The 27025-nt window shown below is 36.4% G+C and overlaps 2 protein-coding genes across 8 annotated transcripts in view; both read left to right on the top strand.

The window, feature by feature from the left end:
- The window catches only part of LOC134527188 (uncharacterized), a 412406-nt gene that overhangs the window by 303126 nt on the left and 82255 nt on the right, over positions 1-27025 (top strand). The window lies entirely within an intron of this gene.
- On the top strand, positions 480-3611 carry LOC134527187 (uncharacterized). Its single transcript, XM_063359629.1, has 2 exons — positions 480-1564; positions 2293-3611. Exon 2 carries the CDS (start codon positions 2301-2303, stop codon positions 3609-3611), a length of 1311 nt encoding a protein of 436 aa, XP_063215699.1. The 5' UTR covers positions 480-1564; positions 2293-2300.

Here is a 27025-nt window from a genome sequence, read left to right as displayed (position 1 = left end):
TATCTGATGAGAACTTTAAAATACAATTGTTTTGTAATGTCAATTCCACTACTTGTATGAAGTCGTTTGGTGTTATTCAAGCAAGTTTGTCCTCAAATATTATTCATTTAATTAAATATAATAAATTTAATCATCACATGAAATCATATTTTTTAACAAAACAAATATGTATGTTTATTAATGTAACAAAGTGTAAAAAAAATTTAATCGTAGGTCAGTTTTAAAATGGTAGCGGAAAGTAATTGTAATTGTAATTTTACTGATTACTTCTATGTAAAGTAATTTTTACTTGTAATTAGTTACATTATCTCCAGAGTAATTGTAATTGAGCCCAATTACTTTTTCCGAGTACTTTTAACAACACTGGAAACAAGGTTTAAAAATCATCATGAGCGTGCCGAAATTCAACATAGAGAAATTCAAACGCATTGAATAGGATTTACTTTTCATCACAAACACAGTTAAGTTATTCTTGGTTATTTTACAGAAAAAAAATTTAAAAAAAAGACTGATTTTGTCCAACCAGTCAATCCATTTTAAGTACCTATAATGTAACTAACCTAACACAAACTGTTAATGCCGATTGACACTAGTAACCTAACCTATCCAATTGTTCAAACAGTTAACTAATTGATTAATCGCAATGCCTCCTTACAGAATCAAAAAATTTTTTTACGTAGAGCTATGCATTAGTTATTTCAGAAACTTTTGACAAGATTTGATTAATTTTTAGGTAGCGTACCGCTTTTTATATATATTTCTCACTATTTGCGTTATTTTTAAGAACGCTATGTTAAATTCTGTGTCAGAGTTTTGTATAAGTTTATTTGCAATGTGAGAACACTGGAATTTGCTAGTTTCTGAGATTAGACGAGGACACATCACTGGCAAGTACTGAAAGACTCGCCCACAATTTTTTTCTACAGTAGTGTTGCACATGAAATAAGGTATTAATATATTTAACTTAGCAGACCTGACCATATTAACCTAAACCTCAATGTGCGAATCATAGCCCAGAGTACCTAACCTAGCCTGAAATGGCCAAACCAATTACAACCACATTTGAATTTATGAATAATGTTGACGATTGCTAAACTAATGCTGTAATGTTCTATGGGTCCTTACCAACATTTCACACATATCTTGTCTTTTTTTTTTACCTGACCTTGAACCCAACATCCAACCTGACAAGTTGGGCGTTTTCCACACATTGTCGAACTTATGACAGGGTGTCCAGCGACCTGGAAAACCTGGAAAACCGGGAATTGTCAGGGAATTTCGTGTGTCAGGGAAAAGTCAGGGAAATGTCAGGGATTTTTTAAAAATCGTCTGGAAATTTTGGCCGTGTTTGTTCTTCACGCAGCAGCACGATACAATATGCATATCGATTGTTCAATTCGCCGCGTACACAATGATCGACGTATCGATTATAATCGGCACATGGCTGTACACATTGCGGCCTGTTAGGCTGGCCAAAATGGCGCGCATTTGTGTACTCTTGTTGATTTTGGTTATCGTTTTTGTTGATGGATAAGTGAATTATTATATCATCAGCCAAACAAAGGTAAGAAACAAAATGTATGTATACTCTACTATAGTTGCTCTATGGGCAAGTCGCAAACTGTTGCCTAATTTGTTTCGTTCGCTCGGCAACGGTTCGTGATGTTCTTGGTTTGTAAACTCCGCAAGCACGCATGTCTGAGTAAAGCAAAAAGTAGAACACTCACCTTTTTTCACGTTCCGGTTTATAAACTGTTTATAAACCGGAACATTAAGAAGGTGAGAGTTCAACTTTTTGATTCGGACATGCGTGCTTGCAGAGTTTATAAATCGGGTCAAACACAAGTCATGTTGTAACGTACTATATTATTTATTTTTTGAATTTTACGTTAGTTAGGCATTTTTCTTGCTTCGAAGTAGGCCAGGCCGGATAATGCAAATTTTTTAAAATACATGAACACACAGCAATTTTGTAGATAAAATGTGACTATTTCCTGAAACAAGCTATTGTTGCTGGAACATATCCTATATTTTTTCAGATTTATTTTCAGTTCATAAGTTTACATTAGGCCTAGGCCTATCTTATAAAAGATGCTTGAAGTTGAAGCTGACGGTTACTTTGTATAGAAAATATGTGCTGATAGGCCTATCAGTACTTGCATTGATTTTATCTGTGTTTGTGGTGCCTGAAACGTTTATTTGCTAATTAATGAAAAATAGGTTAATTTTCTCACAAGAATATTATTTTAAAGATTAGTGTGATAAAGGTAAAAAATTATTTAATTTTAACAGGTCACAACATGGCTTCAAAACTCAGAAAAACTACATTCAGGGATGAATGGAACCAGAACCCATCCCTCTCATGGGCTCAGGCTATTGATGGCAGCCCATTTGCAGCTTGGTGCAAACTTTGCAATCACAGGATTGAACTGAGTAATATGGGGAAGCAGGCTCTTACCAGTCATGCATCTGGAGTGAAACACAGCAGAAGAGTGCAAGGATTTCACATGAGTTCATCCATAGCAGTGTACTGTAAAACAACTAGGCCTACATCAGCAGCGTCACAAAATAATTCTGCTTCAGAGTCTTCTTCACCTTTGTCTGAATCTTCAAAATTGTTTAGTTCTGATGTACCCAGCTCACCTCAAGTATCTTCCCCTCCGTTGTTCCAAACAGATCCAGTCAGCAGTTCTAAATCTCTGCCTGATACTTCCTCGAATGCTGATAATTCTTATCTAAACCCATCCGCAACATGTTCTTGCACGTGCACATGTGGCAGTGCTAGAAAGGAATCAAAATCATTGACAAATTACTTATTAAATGATTCTGTAACACGTGCCGAAATACTTTGGTGTTTGTATTGTGGTATGGCTCATAATTCCTTAAGGAATGCAGAAAATAGTGTAGCAATGCATCGTAAGATGTATCACGACAGCAAAATTGCAGCTAAATTGCAGTTGGGAAAATCGAAAGTATCCTATACAATAGTTCACGGATTGGCTCCAGAATTTCAAAAGGAACTGCATGCTGATATATCAAAATCTTCTCATCTTGTAGTTGGCTTTGATGAAAGTTTAAATAAAATTGCCCAGAAACAGCAAATGGACATTTCTGTCCGTTACTGGAATGAAGATGATTCAATTACTTGCACTCGATATCTTACATCAGCATTTCTCGGCCATTCGACTGCAGCAGACCTGTTAAGTGCTTTTAAAAACTCTTTGCCTGTGAATACATTACACAAAATTATACAGGTGTCGATGGATGGCCTCAATGTAAATTTGCGGTTTTTAAAAGACTTGAAGCAAGATTTGAAGGAAGGTCGTACTGATGAGGGGGTAATATTGGATATCGGCACTTGTGGCTTACATTCATTACACTGTGCCTTCAAAGGCGCAATGAAGGAAACTGGTTGGGAAATTGTTAAATTCTTGCGTGCTATTTACAACCTGTTTCATAACATCCCCACTCGTCGTGCAGACTACATTAGAATATTTGGTTCCAGCTTGTTTCCTCTAAAATTTTGTCCAGTTCGTTGGTTAGACAACGTTCCTGTAGCAGACAGAGCATTGAAATTTTACCAAATCTTCGGAACTATGTTGCTGGTCTAAAGTCAAATACAGAACCTACGTGTGCTAGTTTTGTTATAGTGAAAAGTGCTATTAAAGATGTGTTACTTGGACCTAAACTTGCTTTTTTTTCATCTGTTGCTGCTGAAGTTGAACCACTTCTCAAAGAATATCAAACAAATGACCCCATGGCGCCGTACCTCTTTTCCGACTTTTCTTCAGTCATCAAGAATTTTATGACTAGATTTGTCAAAGCAGACGTAATGGCAAATACTACCCTGAGCAAAATAGATTTATCTGCAAATAATCTTGTGTCAAGTAAAAAAATTGACTTAGGTTTTGGGACACGAGCTGCATTACGTTCAGAAAATGCAAGTCAGAAGGATATGGAATTATTTAGAGCAGACTGTCTAAAATGCCTGCAGGAATGTGTGAAAAGGATTTTAAAGCGCTCACCTCTTACATTCAGCTTGACAAGAGGCATTTCATTTGCTGATCCTTCTGTAGCCCTTATTCCCAATTTGGCGATCAAGAGGCTGTCATGTGCCTTAGATATATTTGTTAGTCATAATTGGCTCTCTGGAATTCAAGGTGACAAAATATCGAAGGAATTCAAAAGATTGTGTTCATTGACTGCAGTGCAGGAACATTTGAAACTCCATGTCCGATCCAAAGTACGCCTGGATAAGTTTTGGTTTGACCTTTTAAATGTTTACTGTAGTGAAAATACAGGGCATTTAGCATCTTTTTTGAAAATGATATTTATTATGTCTCATGGCAACGCAGCAGTAGAAAGGGGATTTTCAATAAACAAACAGTGCTTGGTAGAAAATCAGCTGGACATTTCACTGATTGCACAGCGTACAATTCATGATGGTATTTTGTCAGCTGGAGGTCTGGATAATTTTGTCGTATCTAAAAGATTTATTCATGCTGCTCGTAATGCATATTTAAAATACAAGGAATACACGGAACAACAGAATAAGTTATTACAGGAAAAGGAAGAACAAAACACAAGAAAAAGAAAAGCAGCTGCTGAACTCTCTGCTTTGGAAGCTAAGAAAAAGAAAATCTTGGAAGATGCTGAAAAAGAAGCTGCTGTATTAAGCTTCCAGATAGAAGCTTTAAAAAAGTAGTGCTGCTAAGAAAAACCTTTGTTAAAATTTTAATTTGTGATTGGACTTAAAAGGTTTTTTTAAAGTTTTAAGTTTGGAACTATTGCATACTTAGCTAATTTGAATACTATATATATTATTTTTAAATATGAAGTGGAACTGACTTATGTTTTCAAAACCATCTAGTGAGTAACTCTTGAAGAAATTGAGGAACATGGTGATATGTGAGTACAATAAACATATTTCATATATTTTTTTCACATTTTGTATTTTAGTATTAGACCTATTTACACAGTTGCTGTTGCTTAAAATTTCGCAGTATATTTTTACATATATTATAGTGTAAAAAATATTGACAAAGTTTATAAGAATTTAAATGGGAACGAGCATAGTGTCAGGGAAAATCCTAATTTTGTCAGGGAAAACAGGGAAACGTCAGGGATTTTTGAAATCCATTTTCACTGGACACCCTGTTATGATCAAGCAAGCTGGGTGTACTGTGCCCGGCAGTTATCTTGGCGTCTCTCAGCGCGGGGGTGCGGGGTGGGCGGAACCCACTAATGTGTCAAACGGAAATTATTAATTATTTATTGTATATTTCTTAACATCTGTGGTGTCCTGCCAGAATGAATGAATTGAATAATGTAAATTAACCTTACTCGAATCCAAACTGAAAATACTTCTTAGTGTAACTATTTTATCTGTGGTAAATAAAAGTATGTGGTATCTGTGACAAATGGTAGTGTATTATCTAAGTGTTTCTTTATCGTTGACATAACATTCATATAACATATTTGATCCACAGAATTAATAAAATCACACTATAGTATAATTAAAATTATTTGCTAATCTCAGATGATTGGAATTCTTACAGGGGTTTTAGTTCCTCATCAATCCAAGTGCAAAGTCGTAATCCAGTTGCTAAAATTAATGTTTATGCAAAGATGTAAATCAGTTACTTCAGATGAAAGTAAATTAATATTATCTCTACTTTAAAGTTTAGTTCATGTTGAAAGTTACAACAAGCTAAAATAAATTATGTATGTATTATGAGTGTGTGCCGTTTAGTAATCAGTCGGTGAGCAAACCTCTGTGTTTCAGTGAAAACATACTACACCAGAGTAAACATCTTAATAGTTTCTAACTCCAAAATGAATTCCAATCATGTACTACGTCTAAAACTATGTAATACTGGGATCCCGGTAAAATATACGATAATTAAATTAGCCAAGTTAACATGTATGAAGAATAGTTGTTACAATTTTTGTTTAAACTTTCAATGCTTTAAGTCTCTTTGAATGAATAATTGTTTATTAACGTGGATAGAACTCTTGAACGTAACGACGAAAGTTTATACAGCGACGGGACGGGACTGGGACAAACCAACCTCGGTTTCAGCAAACCACACCAGGGAAAATAGGCAATCCTCGGTGACCACTGCACAGCGCGATCAACAGACAGCGACATCCATCACTCTAGGTACTGGTAGAAGCAGTCCTCCGGACACTCCTCTCGAACGGTCTCCTGGGGCTGGTAGTCGGACTGGCTCACGGATCGTCCTTCTCTGGATACTCCATCGTCGAGTTGAAACGTTCTTCCACCTTCCTTCAGTCAGTCGTGGTTGAGCAGGACAGAAGTACAGAAGTAGACTCGGGCATCAAATCTTCATTGAATTAGTCGATTATTCTTTAGCAGGTCAATTTCATATTATCCTCGAAATTATATATTCATGGTAAGTTCTTTTATACACGTCGATATCCGCAGCTAATGGTTCAGGTCTCGTTGATAATATCTGGTAATTCTTCGTAAATAATTTTATATAAATCCACTTAATTCCTTGCAAATATCTATAAATCTTCTCCAATTTTCAGCAATCCAGCTTGAATTATTTAATATTGTCATATTTCTTGTAGTATATATTTGTAGAATCTAACTTAAAACGTGCTTACTGCGGAACATTCTAAAAGAACCCTTTTTTTTCTGTCTTGTTAATAACACCGCGATTCTCTAAATTTTGACAAAACATGAACTGTTTATCCAGAAATTAAGTAATAAAAAAAACTCCTTTTCTTTAAAAATGCAGAGAAAATGAATTAAAAATAATTTTAAGTTTATGACCAAAGATAAAATCATAATCATAGACAAAGCAAAATACTATTCAAATCACACACAATTGCATAGAATAAGCGAACCATAATTAAACTGATGAAAATGTTAAGCGTGAATAAAATAAATAAACCGATTTCTATAAAGTGTAGAAATTACCTTTATAGGGGACAGCGGGACAGGAGAAAGAAGAGGGGGTGAGCAGGCGACACGTAGCCAAGAGCCGTGTAGTGGCTGTTAGGAAAATATCGCCCTTCAGTGTATACCCGAAAATGGAAGGCGAAGGTGGCAGCTCGCAGAGGCGCGGTAAAGTGATACATAGCGGAGAGCGGGAATTAATAAAAACCATGATGCAGTGTTGTGATGAAGAAGCGAAAAATAAATGTCTCACAAGTCGTTAAGGGTACCAACATTATGTGATACGTAATTTTGCGTTGTGTCTCATATCATTTCACTTCACTCTCTTATCTTCAGATATTTGTGATATTTATGAAGTTTTGTGATTTTTTGTTTTGTCGGTAATGCACTCTGGGTGATTTTGGGTACATTTCCCAGAATTTATTAAATTATGTAATTATTATACTAATATTCTATGGTATAAGTTGCTATTGCTCCAAAAAAGCACAAAAGTGGCTTAAATGGAAAGTTTTAATTGTAAGTTATAATATGTCCCGCAGTGTTTGTACACTTAACTTAATTTTGTTTTACGTCACCTAATACAATCAATTATCATGGAAAGAGAACTACACACTTACATTATTTAAACAAAGCATATAATACTAGCTGCAGTACCCGGCTTTGCCCGGGCTGAACACCGGGTGATATATTGTCCGCGAGTTACAGCAAAATGGATAGCGATATGTCCAGTGTGTTGGACATTAAGAAATGACACATAATTACTGTTTGTGTATCTGTGACCTATGAAGCAGGGCGATCGGTTGAAAGGTTTAGAAGTTGATGCGCTACAGCGCCATCTAGCGGCGAGTTACAAAAAAAATGGATAGCATAAAAACCTTCTTCATGATAAAAACACTTTGATGTGCCAACTTTCATGGCGATCGGTCAAACGGTGTAAGAGTTTATCGACGTCATACATACCAAAATCCAATTATATATATTCTTATATTTCAAAATTTTGGGGCGTTCACTTTTGCGGAAAGTGGATGTTCAGGACCTCGAATAGTTTGGAACACTCCATCTCAAAAGAAATGATATTTGAAATTCCTGAAATTGTCGAAATTTTGGGGCTTTGTCCCCAGAGGGGGAGGGGTGATTTTGAGGACCCTGAATGGCTGGGAAACAATAAAAATCGAAAGAATGATTTTTGAAATTTTTGAAATTTTGGGGTTTTGACCCCTGAGGGGGGGGGGGGTTTATGCTGAGGACCCCGAATGGCTCGTAAACACTCCAAATCGAAAAAGAATAGGTTTTTGGAAATTTTGGGAATTTTTTTAATTATTGGGTCTTTGACTCCTTGTGGGGGGAGGGTAGTTAGAGGACCCCGAATGGCTCGGAAACACTCCAAATAGTAAAAAAAGTATTCTTAAATTTAAGAAATTTTTCGAAATTTTTGGGTTTTTCATTCCCCCAATCCCCTTACCACAAATTTGTTGGAGAACACGTCTTTAGGTAAACGTTCCGCCATCCCCCGGACACTTTAGTTAGTAATGACTTAATTTTAATACAATTTCCTCCAATTTTTCGATATTTTGTGGCTTTCACTTTTGAGAAAAGGGGGGGTGGCGGTTCAGGACCTCGAATGGATCGGAACACTCCATCTCGAAAGAAATGATATTTGAAAATCCTGAAATTTTCGAGATTTTGGGGCTTTGTTCCCAGAGGGGGGGGGTTATTTTGAGGACCCTGAATGGCAGGGAAACACTAAAAATCGAAAGAGAATGATTTTTGAAATTTTCTAAATTTTGGGGCTTTGACTCAGGGAAGGGGGGGGGGGGGTGATGTTGAAGACCCCGAATGGCTCGTAAACACTTCAAACCGAAAGAGAATAGGTTTTCGAAAGTTTGGGAAATTGTTTAATTATTGGGTCTTTGACTCCTTGTGGGGGGAGGGTAGTTTGAGGACCCCGAATGGCTCGGAAACTCTCCAAATAGTAAAAAAGTATACTTAAATTTACAAAAATTTTGAAATTTTTCGTTAATTTGGAGTTTTGCCCCCCCCCCCCCCCCCCCCCCCCCCTCCCTCCTTCCACAAAATTGGGTGCGAAGTCGACTCTGGGTAAAAGATCCACCATGCCCCGGACACTTTAGTTCGTAATGACTTAATTTTAATACAATTTTCTCCAATTTTTCGAAATTTTGTGGCTTTCACTTTTAATAAAAAGGGAGGGGGGGGGGTGGATGTTCAGGACCTCGAATGTTTCGGAACACTCCATCTCGAAAGAATAGATATTTGAAATTCCTAAAATTATTGAAATTTTGGGGCTTTTTCCCAGAGGGGGAAAGGGGTTCTAGGACCCAGAATGGCTCGAAAACGCTTAAAATCGAAAGAGATATAAAGGAAAACTTATTACCTACCTATGAATAATTTTCTAAATAAATTAATAAATAACTCTATGTTTAAGAATTTACGTACATACATAATATTAAACTTCAAACTATACACACCAAAAAAAAACTAAGGATGTTTGTGAAACTATTTTTTATTTGTCCTAATGTTTAAAACATTTGTAGGATTTGTTGATATGTAAAACTGTGGTGGCAATATTCAGCTTATCCAAAGGAGTATAGAAATTAATAGAGATATCACTCCCTGTACACACCACAAATCTTTGAATTAAGTAAAAAAAAACATAGTCCAAAATGAAACAAAAAGTATAAATAACAACTAATTTGTCAAAAAAATTTATTCAACTGGAATGACAATGTTAACATCCGCCTGAAATTTAATAGAAGTAGGTAGGTAAGAATATATATAAGAAATTAAATGAAATTAAAACATGCATAAATAAAATTATGTTACACTCAACCAAACATAATGTTTGATATGAATTAAAGGAAGATGGCAATTACACGTAACTATTCTAATTAATAAAAAAAATCAACTTTCCTGAAATAGTAAAATTAAAATTTTTCAGCAATATATTACATAATTGATAAATATTTCTGGTCTTCGGTCTCGGCAGCCCTAAGACTCTTGACGCTCAGCAGATAAATTATAAACACTAAACCAAACTCCTTGCAAATAAGTAGGTACTGTAAAAAAATTAAAATATTGACAAATAGAAAATATTAGTAGGCCCTGCCAACCTATGAACAAATTTCGAAGAAATTTATAAGTTTAAGAATTTATATACCTACATAATATTAAACTTCAAACTATCCACACAATAAAAACCTAAGAATGTTAGTGTAACTAATTTTTTTTATTTGTCATAATACCTAAAATACGTATGTTTACAAAATGAAACAAAGTATAAATAATGACCAATTTGACAAAAAAAATTGTACAACTCGAATGACATTGAAAACATACACATGAAATTTAAAAGAATTATGAGTGCCCTAGCTAGAGAGAAAAAAATATATATAGAAGAAATTAAATAAAAAAAAATGGGTGCGTGTACTTAGGTACGTGCATGAGAAGTTATACTTCTTTGGCATCATTAAAAAATAGTTTTTAATTGCATGCAAAAATATTGCGTGGAGTCCCAACGCGTGGAAGAAGTGAAACTTCGTAATGTGGAAATGAAAATAGGAAGGGGTAGAAATTGATTTTTAGTGAAATCATATTGTATCAAATCAAACTAAAAAAAATAAAGGAAATAAATTTGTAACGATTCATAGATTGATCTTCAGAGAGAGAGAGAGAGAGACACCTATTGAATGTCTATAAAACTTACTTTTTTATGAGAGCAGATTTTCATGAAATAAATCATGAAATCATTCAACGATAAAAGCTGTTTATTTAATCAAGCGGACGGGTTCACCCGAAGGAGAAAATTGACGCGGCAAGACCTCGTGGACATAGAGCAAGACCTCGTGGACATAGAGAAATGACACACACTCACTATTTATGTGTTTATGAAACATGACTTTTTTCTGCAATTTAAATTGTAATATACAAAAACGGTATTGAAAATTGAAACAAATATGGCGACACTACAAACTGTCAAGATCTTAATTTTTTTCTCACTCTCTACTTAGTTCCTTACAAAAGAAAAACGTAACGTAATGGCTTGAAAGCTATTGCACGGCAGGCATAGAGGAATGACACTAACAGTTTGTATATCTATGACACACATTACATAAAATTAAGATATATTTTTTTTAACCCGTTTAAAGATTATTTTTTTAGACAAAAGATAGCCTATGTCCATTCCCAGGATATAATCTATCTCCTTGCCAAATTTCATTACAATCCGTTCAGCCGTTCAGCCGGGAAAAGGTAACAAACAGACAGACAGAGTTACTTTCGCATTTTTAATATTAGTATTGATATATGAGGTTTTGAAGCTTATAAAATGCATTTGAAAGTTGAAGTACAATGCAAATTGTGTTTACATTTATAATAAATAATCGATTAAAGGTGCCTTAAAATATAAAGCCACACATACACAAGCATTTTTTAAATTCCATTAACGTTGGTAGTCAGGTGTTTCCTAAACGACTGACATGAAGTTAAAGCAACAAATATAATTTAGATATAATTCATCTTCCGTTCGTAACACCAGCGCACCAATAAAAAAGAAAACAATAAAACACTACATAAATTTACATTTCACCGTGCCGACAACATTACTAGGCAAAACTAGGTAAACAATTTATTTTCTCCAGCCATATCCACAAAAACCACATTCTGTGGCAATAATATCACGGCGAAGTTAACGACCACAGATGACGGTAATCCAGGACCGTTTATATTTTGCATTTTAACATTACAAGCTTCAACATTTGTTTTTCGTGCCATGAAGTCATCAAAACAAAACGCGTTACTCAATAAACGTGTTACCAACGTAGCAGTACGAGAATGCGAGAAAGAACACGAACGTTTACGAACAATCGATTGTTGTTCAATCATACGATCAATCATGTTCGGTAGATAAAAACGATACCGCGTTCGAAACGCGTAAATTTTGATATCAACGAAAATTACAAGTGTGTTTTTTCTTCATAATTTACTTAACCATAAAATACTTCAGGCAATTTTAAACTGCAACAAACAAACTGATGGATGGATTTTTTTTTCTTCGGTTGTGTTAGGTTACTGCACATGCGTGCATTTATTATTGTTCGGTGGCTATCAGCGTTGCCAACCGTACGGTCCTGACCGTACATGTACGGTAATTTTACTGTGTGTACAGACGTACAGTCCTGCCCTTGGATTGTACGCCATTTGTCCGGTCCAATCAACACAAGTAGAACGTGATTTCTACCCAATAAAATATTTGACAATTGTTTCAATAATATCTAACTAGTTTTGAAAATCTCAACATTTCATACACTTCTACGTAGGCCTATTATGGCTACCGTGCGGGGAATAAGGCGCTTCGTAATTCTTTACCAAAGGGGAATTCCCGTACTATCTTGTTGGAGTTGGACGCTGATAAAAAAGAGCTAGTAGTAACAGAAGGCAGTGCGTGGCCGTTGCATTTCTTGATTGTCGGAGTCGGTAAAAGCGCCGCGATAAAAAAGTTTACGAGTGAATTGTGCGCGATGTAGCAAATCGGGTTTAATTATAAAACTCGAGAAGTACTGTATTTATTCCGTCAGATTATTTTCTTTTCCTTTTGCGAGTTACTGCATTTTATAATAATGAGATCTGAATGTTCTGATTCAGACGATGACGAATGTGGTCCTCCGACCCCAAAAAAAGTAAAAACTTCATCTTCAACAAAGCCAACAAGGAGGAAACAGAAGTTCAGAAAGGTTTGGGAAACATATCCCGAATTAAAAGGTTGGTTGTGCAGCGATCCCTGTAGTTCTGTAAAATGAAATGTAAAGTATGTAATATTTCTTACATTTCAGAACTTAGTTCCGTTAAAAAGCACTGCAAAAGTGATCATCATATTAATAAACTAAAAGGTGTTTCTGCAGCAAGCCAGAGCGCAATTAGTTTGTTTATAAAAAAACCTGACACTGCTATATCTGACATTCAGAAGCTAGCACACACAGCAGAAATTAAGCTGGCGGGTATGACCCGACGTTGTTTTATATTGCTCAATAGACGACTTGGCCAAGAGCGTTTGTGCACTGAATCATGGGTAGGAACAGCTGATTTTGCAAAAATAATGTCTGAAAACGTATGTAATAACATGGGCTGAACAGTTTTTATACATTATTTTATACATCTAATTCACTCTCATCAATAAACTTTAAAAGCTTGCATAAGTTTTGTTACTAGGCATTTCATCCATAATAAACGAGTCGACGAAAAGAACCCTTACTGCTGTTGACAATAAATGAGTACTTCTTGCTGATTTCTCAGCGTTTAAACATATGTTAATAATGGGCAGTAATTTCAAACTAGTATTTGGTGTTTATCTTATACTTTAGCTGGAGTCGCGTTAAAAGCACGTAGCATTGATCCTACGGCAGAATGCGGAAAAACGTGCGGTTGTTTGTGAAAAAAAAAACTGCTGTTTCTTCCCAGCGTGCAATCTGTGGTGACGTCACAAGTCGTTTATTCCATAACTATTTTGGGTAAGAACAAGATTTTACATCGTTTATTTTGTAATTCTATTTCATGGCAAAATTAAATCATGAAGTCATTATTGTGCAATATTTTTTTTTAATATAATCGTAAAAAAAATTAATGTACGGACCTGGATCGGGAAATACGGTCCAAATGACATTTTCGTACCGACTTTTTTTGCTGAAGGGTTGGCAAAGCTGGTGGCTATTCGTTGCGGTAACTGAACGAATATCGTGTTGACAGTTTTCTCGCTGCTTCGCGATGCCCAAGTATGATGTAAACGCACTAGATAGGGCCAAAGAATTTTCTTCTGATGGTCTCTATTCGACAGATAAGGCAGTTTTATTTTGTAAATTCTGTAATTGCAGGGTCAGTTGGGACCTTAGAGACTCAATTGTTAAGCACATAAGCAGTGAAAAGCACAAAAAGTCACGCATTTCTACCACTGCTACTGTAGCACTGCAGCATACTACTTCATAAATTTCAGGACCCCACTAATTTAAGCTGAATGAAGAAATACGTTGAAGGTTTGTATTTATGCCTACATCAGTATCTGTAATCATGGAGTGCCTTAAATTTAGAAGCTCTCAAAACCAAACCCAACTTAAGGTAGTTGGAAATGGGCATTTTAAAACTAACCTAAGTTAAACTTACCAATTATAAAATTAGACTTACCTAAACCAACTAAACCTAAAACTAAACAAACCTAACTTTTCTGTCCTAGCATACCACCTGAGTTAGGAATATATTTTATTTACAAACCTTCCCTCTAAACCCAAAAGTTTTGACATTCTGGAAGAGTACCTAATCTCCTTGTCTTTAAAACTTTTGAGTTAAGGGTTTTTCACTTCTAAATGTTAGTTTAAACATTTTTATCAATCTTAATTGAGTTCATTTAACTTTTTTTTTTAAAAAAAGTATGCTTGGATACATTTCGCCGCTTTTTTTCGTCACCGCTTTTGGCAATTTTCCTCACCGCTTTTGGCATTTTTGCTCACCGCTTTTCACTAATTTTATTCACTGAAAAGTTCCTGTCCCTAACCATTAGTATATTTGATGGGACAAAGTAAAACGTTGCAGGTTTAGATAATAGTTGGTTACTTTTCCTGACAAATGAGTACAAATATTCAAGAACAACCACTGCAATTTACACAATGTTACACTTAGGTAGTATAAGTACAATTCATAGGATTTCTCACTTTTGGTTTGGTAACCCAGCGCTCTTAAGGGGTATTGATCCCTAAATTAAAATTGCTCAGATAAAGATTTACTTTCGTGAAATTGTTCATTACATTACAAATATGAGTTCTTGTAAAAAAATAAAAAATAAAATAATTTATTAATGAATTTTTGAACATTTTAATTTAAAATTGTATGTATCATGTTTTGCAGCACCTTCAGCATGAAGCAAGTGCAACATTTTTTTCAAGTAACTTGTTTTTACAAAACAATAAAGTATAAAGACTGCCCTGATGCAAAAAGATTCTTAAAACGGTGCTTCAAAAGTTTAAAATATTGAGTTTTAAATTCAGATGAAAATACATTTTTTCAAGTAGCGCTCTAGCAACTTTCAACACTAAATTAAAATGAATTTGTATCAAAAAGGTAGAAACATTTTACCACAGGTTCATTTTTAAATATTTAAATGATGTATATCTTCAACGATGTCGAAGTTTAATTGCGTAGCTTTCTTGCTGGAGCAGCTATGACAAAGGCTTGCATTTTTCAAACAGATGTAATATTCAAAGGCCGTACAGTTTAGCGCTCTCGCGGCAAATAGGCAAACTGCTTGGACTCGCCATGTATTTTCCCCCTACCCCTCTCTAAGGTTGAGTGAATGGAGCCGAGGTGTTGTTTGACATGCTATCGGCGGTGGATCACGCGGTCTTCTTTCTGCACGTGGGGGAGGGAGGGTAGGAAGGGCCCAGAACAGAATGCCCGAAGTCCTTCTGGCAGGAATGCTCAGCCACGCACAGTGGAAGGCTAGACTGCTCAAGCGAGTGGCAGTTCCGAGCGATATTGGGCACAGAGTGTTGTGTGGCTAAAATAATTTTTATAAATCTTGAGGGAGGTCGTATTGAGTGACGAGAAGAGGCAGCAATACACTAATTAAGAAGTCAACGATGTATGGTATCCTGAAAACTTACACATTACACCAACAAATTTAATAAATGAACATCAAGCAAATTTTTTGTATCAGTCATTGCATTCGTTATCGATTTATGTTTATCAACAAAAAAAAAGATACAAAAAAATTTTTATTTTAGTTAAACAATTTTATGGACGCTTTTACTTGCTTACAGGCTTTTTAAGATTTATTATTGTAATATTTTCTAAAAATACACATATAGAGGCTCATGTTCATTTAAACATATTGCGATATGTATTAGTTTTTGCCATTCGGATATTAATTACACCTGTTTGTAATGGGCCGTCTGGAGGGGAGGATCGAAAGGGGCAAACGCCCAGGCGTCCAGTTATATGAGCGGTCCAGCCAAGATATGGAGATAAATAAATGGATTTATTAGTTACTTCGGTAATATAATAACATCCAAAATGATATGAATTAGTTATACTACAATTGTAAGGCATTCAATACACGGTATACTAAGCAGTTTAATTATAGTGACGCACTGTGAAAGGACCTTTTTCTTTTGTAGATTTGCAACTGACTCGAGTCATTCTATGCACCATTTTCAAAGTGAGATACAATCTTAAATATCTTAATGCAAAAAATATTTGCAGTAAATTTTATCTTTGGCAATGCATGAAATAAGTTTGTTCTTTATTGAATACATTGCGCTTAAGGTTTGTGACGTTAGCTTCGCTCGTCACATATTAATTTTCTTTGTGACCGCGCTGGTTATGTGAATGCTTACGCATTCTGGTGAGGTGGTTTTGAACTAGCCTTGCCTCGTAGTTCTCCGATTTGTCGTAGGTGGTCTCTGTATGCGGCGCGCTGATAGCGCCACGATGGAGAAATTTTTGTTTGCCGTAGCCAGCTGTTGGTAGGGCTAGGGAAGTATTTTTTTTGTGAGGTTTGTGTCGGTATGGCGAGTTGTAATTGAAAATGTTGCGGGTTTTTTTTTGGGGCGGTCTGTCGAGGATGTAACTTCAACCAGTGCAGTTGAGCCACTGTATACTATGGCAGTATTAAGCAATACGATTTACGAGTGGTGTTTGCGACGAGTGCATGCTAATAGATATTGCTGAGAATACTATGGCAATATTAAGCATGACAGTTTACGAATAGTGTTTGTGACGAGTTCGTGCTGCTAGCTATTGCAGTGAAACGGGTTGGTGCCTGGTTGTACTTCATTTACGATTACAGCAAACGTGACGAGTTTAATGTAATTCATCGTGGTGGACGGTTACCGCATTTAACCAGGAAGTTCCACTTGGTCTGGCACTGCTGCGTTTACGGCCAGGTTGCCCTTTTTTGAAGCATGTTTTGGAGACCTGCCTTATGTAAGCGTTTTCGTTTACTGTCGAGGATTTGAGCTGTTTTCCTTTGCTCATGATGAGCGATGTTGGGCAGCAAAGTAAGTTTTTGGCACTTAGTTTTAGCACCTCCCCGATTTTGGAGTACAATATGTGAGTGAACTTACTAAGACTACCCACAAGTTAAATGAAAAGTGTCACAGTCAGCCATTTATATTTTTAGTACAATTTATTATCATTTTCAAGTTTGGCTGTTAGTGAGCTTTGACTATATGGTGCAAGATACAGATATATATTTTAATTTGAGAGTGCTACTAGAGAGAAAGTTAATTTTTTTATTGAGGAAAAGTAAATAATCAGAGTGAAATATTGTTGATGGGTTTTTCGATGGTGCATATGGTAGGCATTTGGATGTGTTCCAATTTTTTTTTTTTTTGGTAGAGAAAAAGAAGTTATATCATGAGGCAGGTATGCGTGTATTTTAAAGTGCCTTACCTTGTATTATTAACATTTAACCGTTCGTTATAACATGTACCTTAAGCAATTTTTTTTTAAAGTTAATTAATATTCTATTATGTATACATGCTAAAGATTTGCTTATCTGAAGGAAGTAATGTTAAAATTAGTTCTGTTAAGATACATGCTGGTACATGATCTTATTTGTGGTAATAGTGATTTTTATTTGATGTTTTACTAATATTGTGAAGTATTTATTATTGCAAGTATTTTATACAGCCTGTACTGTTTATGTATGCACCTTATTATATTTGTATTCTTGGGGGGAGTGCAAAGTTATGCTGGCATAACCTGTACTTTATTTGGAGTCTGGTTATTAATAACTGAGAGTTGGCATTGACTCAGTCTGAGGCATGTGGTGTGGTCTGCCACTACCATCTCCAACCCCTCCATACTTTCACTTAATATTTTTGTGCGTTATTATTTTTGGTAAAAGTAATGGAAGTATTAAAGTTAATAATTGATTACTATTATAAATGTTCCAACTAATATTTAGTGATCAGTGTAAATTTGCTGTGGAAGCGGTCAATGTAATTGTTGATGAGTACAGTATTAATTTTGTGGATCAGTACAGGTAATAAATTCACTTTACTTCGACCTAGGATTCTTTCTTTCCATCAGACTGCCCTACTACCTCCCTTTCCGCTTAACGCTGTGGTTAGTGGAGATAACGGTGGTCACAGGTTTGTTTATGAAAAACGTTTAATACGGTGATAGGAGAGGGAGGAATTGGGGACGTAAAGGAAGTCAATGTAACGTATTTGTGTAAAAAGAAAATTATTAATGACTTTCATTCGAACGAATATTAAAATATGTAGTACTAAATTAATAGGACAAAGATATAAGAAAGTTCGTGGCTTATGCCATTAACGTATTACGTCACACGACCGAAACATTGTCGCTAATTTTTAGAGGAATATTACCAACTGGGTTAGCGGAAAAAAATATAACTAAAAAACGCTTCGGCATAGGGTTTGGTGCAAGGTGTGTTAAAACGTATGACAAGTTGTATGTAGTAATATACTAATGATAATAATGAAAACAAGTCAAAAATTGTTTCCGTTAACGATTTGAACTTAGCTAACATTAATGTAAAATTTTAAAAATGCCTTTGTTTGAAAATAAGTTTGAAAATACACCAATCCCTCACTTAGCACGACTAATTCGTTCCTAAAAATGTTCGTGTTAATCGAAATCGCGTATTCTGAAGCATTAGTCCCCATAAATATAAGGCTAAATTATTTAATGTGTTCCAAGATGTGTAGGGAAGTAATCTTTACATAATATAAATGCGTAGAATAATACTTGAAAATGTATATGTCATATCATTTATCTTTTTAAGCCTACCACCGAATACGTTAGATAAAGAAAACATGGCACAGTGTAACGGGAGATAAGTGGTAACATATTTACCGTCAGTCAGCAGGTTGGCTTGCCCGCCCAGGCGTGACCTTCAACACGCGCGGGAGTCTGTCTGCCTGCTGTTGCAAGCAGCTGGATCCTTTGTTATTACGTTTAAAACTTAACAAAATTAAAACACTTTTATGAAATTAAGAACCGGTTTTATATACCGTATATACTCGTGTATAGCGCGCCATTTTTTCCCCTCAAGTAAAGGGAAAAAATAAGGATGCGCGCTATACACGGAAAAAAAAAGTTTGGGGGGGGAGGCGGGGAGGAGTGGAAGTCGTTAACTGCCGGGTGACGGGTGACGTTTCTGGCCAGCCCCCACACATACGCACAAGCAACAAGGCCTCTGTTTCACACACACACACACACACACACACACACGCACACGCACACGCACACGCGCGTGCAAGCTCGCGCATCATGGTCTCTTGTTTATTTTTAGACCTCCCCCCTTTACAGAAAGCCAGCTCAGAAGCTAGTAAAAAGAGAGAGAAAGAGAGAATGTTGTCACCAGTTCCCTCCCACCCCCCCAGCCACCTTCTTCGCTTCCTCCATTCCTCGTCCCAGCAGCGACCGGTGAGTCATCTAGTTCTCCGCGCCAGCTTAGCAACGTAGCGCGGCACGCCTCCCTCCCTTCCTTCCTTCCACGTACCAGTTGTGACGATATATGGCTTCATTATCTTCTGTTTACACAGCAGAGTTTATGTATTTTCCTGACGTATCACCACACATAAATTTAAATAATCAGGTACCACAAAATGTTAGTAAAATTTATTTATGGGAAAAAAAAAATTTCAATTTTTTTTTTCTTTTGAATTAGTTGCAAAAATCGTCGTGCGCGCTATACACGAGGGCGCGCTATACACGAGTAAATACGGTAACTTTAAAACACACAGCCATATGTAAACATTTAATTTGTTATGCACACCTCTTATAAAAGCGGCTATGTAAACAAATCAGTTAACAGATAAACAGATTTAGATTTTCCCTAGAGCACAAACATAACATTAAAATATGTACAATATGTACATATACAAAACATAAAAGTTAGTTAAATATTTTCTGGGGTGAAATTAACACTATCATCTTGCTTTTTTTTAAAAAAACGTGTCCAATTTCATCTGCTTTGGTTTCTGTACGGTACGGCCTGGTCTGCAGCCGGGCATCAACGGTACGGCCTGGTCTGCGGCCGGGCATCAACAGTACGGCCCGGTATTTGTTTATCTGCGTGCGCATCTCTTTCCCCTCGCATTCCAAACCACTCTTCCCCCCTCGAATTCCATACCTGACGTCGCGTCGTTTCCGAGATTTTTTTTAGCCTGTGGCGATTTCGTGCTAACTGAAATTTACAGACGTGCTATTCGAGACTAGGGCAGTAAAATTTACATCGTGCTAACTGAATTCGCATTAATTGAAGACGTGCTATGCGAGGGATTGGTGTAATGCCATGAAAATAAGTTTTGAACGTTGGTTAAAAATTATGCAGCAAAGCAATAGTGAAAAAATGAAATAACCTAGCATAAAATTTCGTATTCTCCACGGAAAAGTTATTTATTGGAGGTATGACCCAAGCAACACACAGGCTAATTATTACAAGGGAATTTCACAATTTAGTTTGAAATTAGTACACGCTAGTTTGGATAAAACATTAATAATTTAGCAGTATGATTGCACTTCAATGCATATAAACGATTCATCATAATTGTTATACTACCAGAAATAATATATGTATTGAAGTGGCACAAACAAAATTTCAAAACACTAAACTCGAAGAGCAACACTTTTTTATATAATTTCTTAATACTGTAACAAAAACTACAGTATTATACAAACATAACTTCTAGAACATTAAAGACAAAATTCATTAGCCCTACATTTATCTTATTACTTATTTTGTTACACTGTAACACAATACCACTCACTGGTTGTGGTGTCTAGTGCACTGCACTATGCACATTAGTTGCAAAAAGATAAAATATCAATTAGTGAAAAAAATTAATATTTGTCATGATATACATAACCCATGAATAGCTGACATTTACTTTTGGCAGAATCATAAATAGGAATACAAAATAATAAAACTATTTTAAAACTAATATATTAAATAAACACAATTAAATAAATACCATGTATTCCTAAATTCAGTATTTACGTTTAACCGAAATAACATTCAGGTTTTTCCTATCTATCGTGGCGAGATACAATGATCCATAGGCGTACCAAGGGGGGGGGGGGGGGGTGTTTTGCTGTTCAACCCCCCCCCCCCCCCCCCAAAATAAGGCAAGAAAATTATGAACACTCATGTCATACGAGCTCAATTTCTAAACACAGAGCAACGAGAGAATTAACGTCACCAAGCAGCCCAATTGGTAAGTAAACGTAAACAAATTTGAATTGCAGTGGTTGGTTCATGATAGGTCAGTCTACAGTCTAAATTCTCAAATCGCAGTGATTGGTCTATGGAATAATCAGTTCAACTCTACTTTGATTATGTTTTCGATTTGCTTAGTAGAATTGGGCATTGAGTAACAGTAGTGATTGCGACCTAATTTCATACAAAACTCTATACAACTATTAAAACGTTGGATTGGGGGGGGGGGGGGGGGGGGGGATGGGACTTTTTTGGTCGTTGGTTTTGTCAAGTCAGGTACTTTCATTTAAATACTGTACATCTGTACGTATAACACGAAGAAAAAAGTTTGATTATCGCAAGGTGTGTAATTTTAAACGACTGTTACAAACATTGAAAAGCTGAAATGTAAATTTCTCGCCTCAGATGAAAGGGACCTCGTTGAGTGCAACGTGGTGTGAAATGTGTTTGAGTCAGTAACTTAATGGCCTCAACTTAATGTGTAGGTGTTTTTAGTGAATATTGTAAAAGAACAATATAATTTAATATATATTATACTAGCTGCCCAACCCAGCTTCGCACGGCTATACTAATGGGGGGAAAATGAGACTAAATATCCCATTTACAGTAATAATAAATGAAATAAAATGCAATTAATTTCGACAAAAATTTATTATAATGCTTTGTAATGTACTGGAGAGAAAACGAGTAGCACCAATGGTTTCCCGATTCTCGAGCATGCAACGTACAACTGATGTACCCATACTTCGCTACGGCAGTCTACAGGCAGATCACTCTTGCGCCGCTCATTATACATGCCCCTCCTTGTGGGTACGCCACTGTCGCACCTCGAATGAAAAAAAAAAATCAAAGCAATGCTCGTTGCCATGGAGACGCAGAAGGCATAAACAATGCAAAATCCCGCTGTCCCACTGTTGCCCGGGCTTAACCACCCTTGGGAGTTGATTTTCGGAAAACGTCATTCTGCATAAAATGAGGAACATTACTGTCAAGTTCAAGTCTGTAGGATATAAAATTGAAAAAAAGGGCAATTTTTGATATTTAAAGTCCCCGTAAAATTTCAACGGTGATGAGGACTGCACTAACAGTGAATCAGTTGTTGCCATAAAGAAGAATGAAACATCAACAAAGCAACAGCCATTGCCATGGTGATTTTCTACCAAAAACTGGAATGTTGATATTTTACACCCCCAAAATTCCCAAAACTCCCTTCGGAAAATCATTTCTTAGTGAGCGTCTACATACATCACAAAATGAGTAACTATGCTAAGTTTTAATCGGTTGAAAGATTTCAAGTCAATCGTAATGAGTCAGTCAGTGATATTTCGCACAAATATATTTTTAAATTTAAATAATTTTACATAGAATAATAATTAAATCTATACAGAAATATGCCTCAAATTGAAACAAAAAAAGTCGATCTAAGCGATGCCCGTTGCCATGAAGACGCAGAAGGCCTAAACAATGCAAAATCCCGTTGTCATGGAGATGGAGTACCCACTGTTGCCAGTGCTTAACCACCCTTGGGAGCTGATTTTCGGAAAACGCTGTCATTAATCGAAATAAAATGTAGCCTATATAATATAAAGTTGGACAATGTTACAAATATTTGTGCGAAATTTCATTAAAATAAATGCAGTAGTTTCGGAAATTAGCCCGAACAACAATCGTGACACGAAATTTTTATATATAAAGATGTAATTCTGTTCTGCTACACTTGAATTGTAAAGCCTGAATTACAACAGCCCGTCGCATCCGAGCGTCAGCCGCCAAGCGATATACAACTTCACTTCAATTCACTGCTTGGATTTTGGCCTTGAGCTGTCTCCGTTAAGCCAAAAATATCAATATCATTATTCTTTTTCATCATCTTTTATCGCAAGTGTAAATTTTGAATAAGTCTCAATTTTACTCCCATGCCTTACCCGGGACTCGAACCCAGAACCTCTCCCACCATAAGCCGGTGTGCATCCGACTATGCTACGGAGGTCGGCTGGCGATTTACAACACTTCGCTCGTCCGTCATAATATTTCTCCATGTCAATGCTGACAACTGTTGAGAAAACTTAACAATTTGTGGGGAAAAAAATTATCATATGTAATTATATTACTTAAACAATTATGTAAAGTAAGTACTTGAAACTCATTAAACTCATAGTGTTTTTTTTTGGTATGTATTTTCATATTTCCAGAGTTACCATACATAATTATAATACTTCCGTGACTTAGACCATTTTTGTTTCAATAAAGAGCTTTCGAAATGTGTCGACGGACGAGTGGATGACATTTTTCAGTCCATCTTATTGGGTGCAGGTCACGTAATTGACATGACGGATGGACGGGCTATTGTAATTCCGGCCTTAGTTACTAACACCCTTACAATCAAATTATACAGCACTTATTCTATTGTAATGCCGTCAACTTATTAGGAATAAGTTTGTAAAGTGCGTACCTAAATTCGTTAACTAATATATATATATACATATACATGTACTTGTACATATATATACATACATCTTTTTGGGGTTTTTTGTAGGTGTTTTAATATTGTAATGTGAACTTACTAAAGTTAATAGAAAGAAAAATTACGTACAAATTACATATCAACAATAGCCCAGGTTAAAAAATGAAATTTGAGACTATTCTATTTATTTACTCAAGAAATAATTAATTTTTGGTGTTTCTGCAGTTTTTCTTAAAAATCTGGAAGAACACCCCCCGAAAAAAATTCCTGGGTACGCCTATGCGATGAGCACACTGTTACAAATGTACAAATAAATTTACATTTTGAATGTTTGCTAGCTCATAAATTTAATCAATTGTCCGGTAGAACTTGAGATCTATTATAGTCTTAATATCTGTAAGTCAGTTGTGTATTTGAATGTTCGTATGATTATGCCATTTAACACTGCAAAGAGGCTAATGAAATTATTCAATATAATATTTGAGAGTGGCGGGTTAAAGTTTATTAACGTAATGTCAATGCAATCAAAATATCGCTCGCAAATGTTAATATTTTGCGTGGCGTCGGACGTCGGTATAGGCTGGCGTTAGTGACAAAGCATTAACAAAATAGCCATACCTGGACGGACGATTTATTCTTACGTTAATAACGTAAAAATTTTGAATGCGGATTCGCAACTTATTATATCATCAGCCTTATGATGATATCAGGTATCTTTTTTAAATATAAAAATAGCAATCAATAATTACATTTTAATAGTGCAGAAATACTAAATTTAACTTCATCACTTCCTTATTAATAAGAGCATGCATTTTCTGCGAAAAGATTTCGAGACTAGCTGAGAGTTAAAACACTAGTATTGTCTATGTTTCGTGACTTGATGTAAGTTTTTGGACATACGCCATTGCTATTCTTAGCAATGGCGTATGTCCAAAAACTTACATCAAGTCATGCACTCCCATTGCACAAATCTTTTAAAGATAACCTCTATGTTTCGTGACTGGTTTAGTTTCGTTCAAGCACATGCTTACTATTAGTAAATGAATCACAGCCATCCAGTGCGGGAGAAAACGCGTTCTGAACGGCACGGTGAAATAGGGCTGTCTTCTCTTGCAGTCGGCCACCATTCACAAGGAGGAAACCATTGGCGTGGGCATACCTTTTTGCGGTCTAATGGGCATTCAAAATTTTTCGCGAACTTCATGGCCCAACTTATTAGTCGAGAATAAATTAATTTTTAGATATGTGATTGTTCTACGGAAATGTGTCTCTTTCGTTAGGCATTTCAGAAACATTTAATTACAATGTTCCTGAGACCTTTACCCATTTGTCTAACTGTTTTTAATAATAGGTGTTGCTTTAACTCGCCCGTGTTTCTCCACTCTTGATGTCTGTACCAAATTTGCCAACGATTTCTTACTTTTAACACCATTATTCATTTTCTTGATAAAAAAAAAGTTCGTTGTCTGTAAAGTCGGTTTACGGACTATAGTTTAACATGACAACGTCATAACAAAACATTGATGAAATGATTGCATTCTGTTATGAATAAAATTGAATCATTCTTATTGAATGATCACTATTTTATATGGATACAAAGAAGGAGTGAAATTAAATCTACTATTTAATTGATAAATTTACTTTTATTTGCACTCATTAATTCAAATATGTTTATTACTTTACCGAAGAGATTATTTTACTATAACTTTTATACATGTTTGCTATTTAACTTCTTCCAATCTGTGTTATTCTATTAAGGATAGGACGATGATAGGAAAAGTAGGAAACGAATGGGAGTGTTTTAAGTTTAATGTGCCTCGAAAAAGTCAAATCGATGGTTGTTCTAATCCAGTGGAAGAGAGATATATGCGGCGCAAGCGCACAATGAGCGTAACGGGACACAGCGTAATGGGACAATGTGCATTACGGGACACTTTTTTGTGCGTGCAGCCGGCATTCATCGATTTATTAGACGTCACGTCAATAAAGAGGGTTTTGAACGTTTTCGCTCTTTCGTAACACCTTTGCGCCACTTTGGCATTTTGACAGAACCGAAAATGCCGTAGACTGCACTCCAACTCTATCACTCCGTCTGCAGTTTGGCAACAACGGAGAGGGCGACAACCAGGGAGGAGGCGAGCCCAGCGTCACTTTCTGATAATCGGCTGTGAATACGAGAGAATGGTGTCAAAGAGAAAGATAAGAAACGGGAGGGGTGGGAGATGGGGAGAAGGAAAGGGTAGACGGATGCAGCGCTATCCTACAGGCAACAGTTGAACTTTTTTCTCATTCTTGCCCTATGTTTCTGGAAACGACCAACAGATGTGTTAGCATTGGAAATTTATCCTTTTAGCCGATGGCCTAATAAGCCTTAAGCCAAAAGGCCTTAACGCCCTGGGGCCCCCACGGGCGTGGATACAGACTTACGTAGTGTAGGAAGTCACGCGCCGAATGTTTTCTGTTCTGCTAGTACAAACATGGCCGCTGACCTTGACAATAGAGTATCGCTTTCTCTTCGCCCTCCCCTTTTCCACAGACAGGACTAGGGAGATCAGACGCCAAGTTATCTGCCGGGCAAAGTATTGTCAGTTGCACAATGGATTTTGAGACAAGTGTAGCCACCGAATCTCTAGTATTCGAAAGATTCAAAATTCAAGGGAAAAGATTCGGGATTCGAGGAAAAATATTGATGTAAATGTAGTACTTTAAAAACTTAAATGCTTACAATTTACTTGGCCTGTCTACGTTTTCCTTGGAATACATCCTATTGAGGTACAGTAGAACCTCGTTAATACGTGATGGTCGGGACCAAGATAATCACGGATTACCGAATTTCACGGACTAGCGATTAAAAGCCCGGAAGGTCTTGTCAAGCTTCTCAGACACCGGCGTGCAGCTGGGTTAAGGCCAAGGTCATGTGACGTAACATCTCCCGAGGCTTACTGCGCCTTGGCAGCAGATGGATAAAAAATAGTAAACTCCCCATTATTCTTGTTAATTAGGACTCGCAGATGCCCGAATAATTGAAATCCTGTTAAAAAAAAAATATAATAAACCCGAATAATCCGTTCACGGTAAGGGCCGGCCGTCTTCGAATTAGTGTCTCGGCTTAAAAAAATACAGCACTACCTAGCCATTAGTTCACGGTCATTTACAACAGCGGAAGAGAGAAAGATAACATCGTGCTGACCTTGCACACATAAATTTTGGGTATCCCCCCCTCCCCCCTCCTTTCCTTTGTACAGCCGAATGCCAGCCAGACACGTCACTCGCCAGGCGCCTGCGGTGTGTTGGCCGGTGGAAACAAACAAAGGGAGGCGGGAAGCAGAAGTCAGGACATCCCCCTCAAGTTTAAAGAGTGACAAATGTGACAGCTGTAAGG

The sequence above is a fragment of the Bacillus rossius genome, chromosome 1, assembly GCF_032445375.1.
Source record: "Bacillus rossius redtenbacheri isolate Brsri chromosome 1, Brsri_v3, whole genome shotgun sequence".
In the NCBI taxonomy this organism is placed as follows: Eukaryota; Metazoa; Arthropoda; class Insecta; order Phasmatodea; family Bacillidae; genus Bacillus; species Bacillus rossius.
Note: the sequence above shows the minus strand (reverse complement) of the source record. Positions and strands in the feature narration are given on the sequence as shown.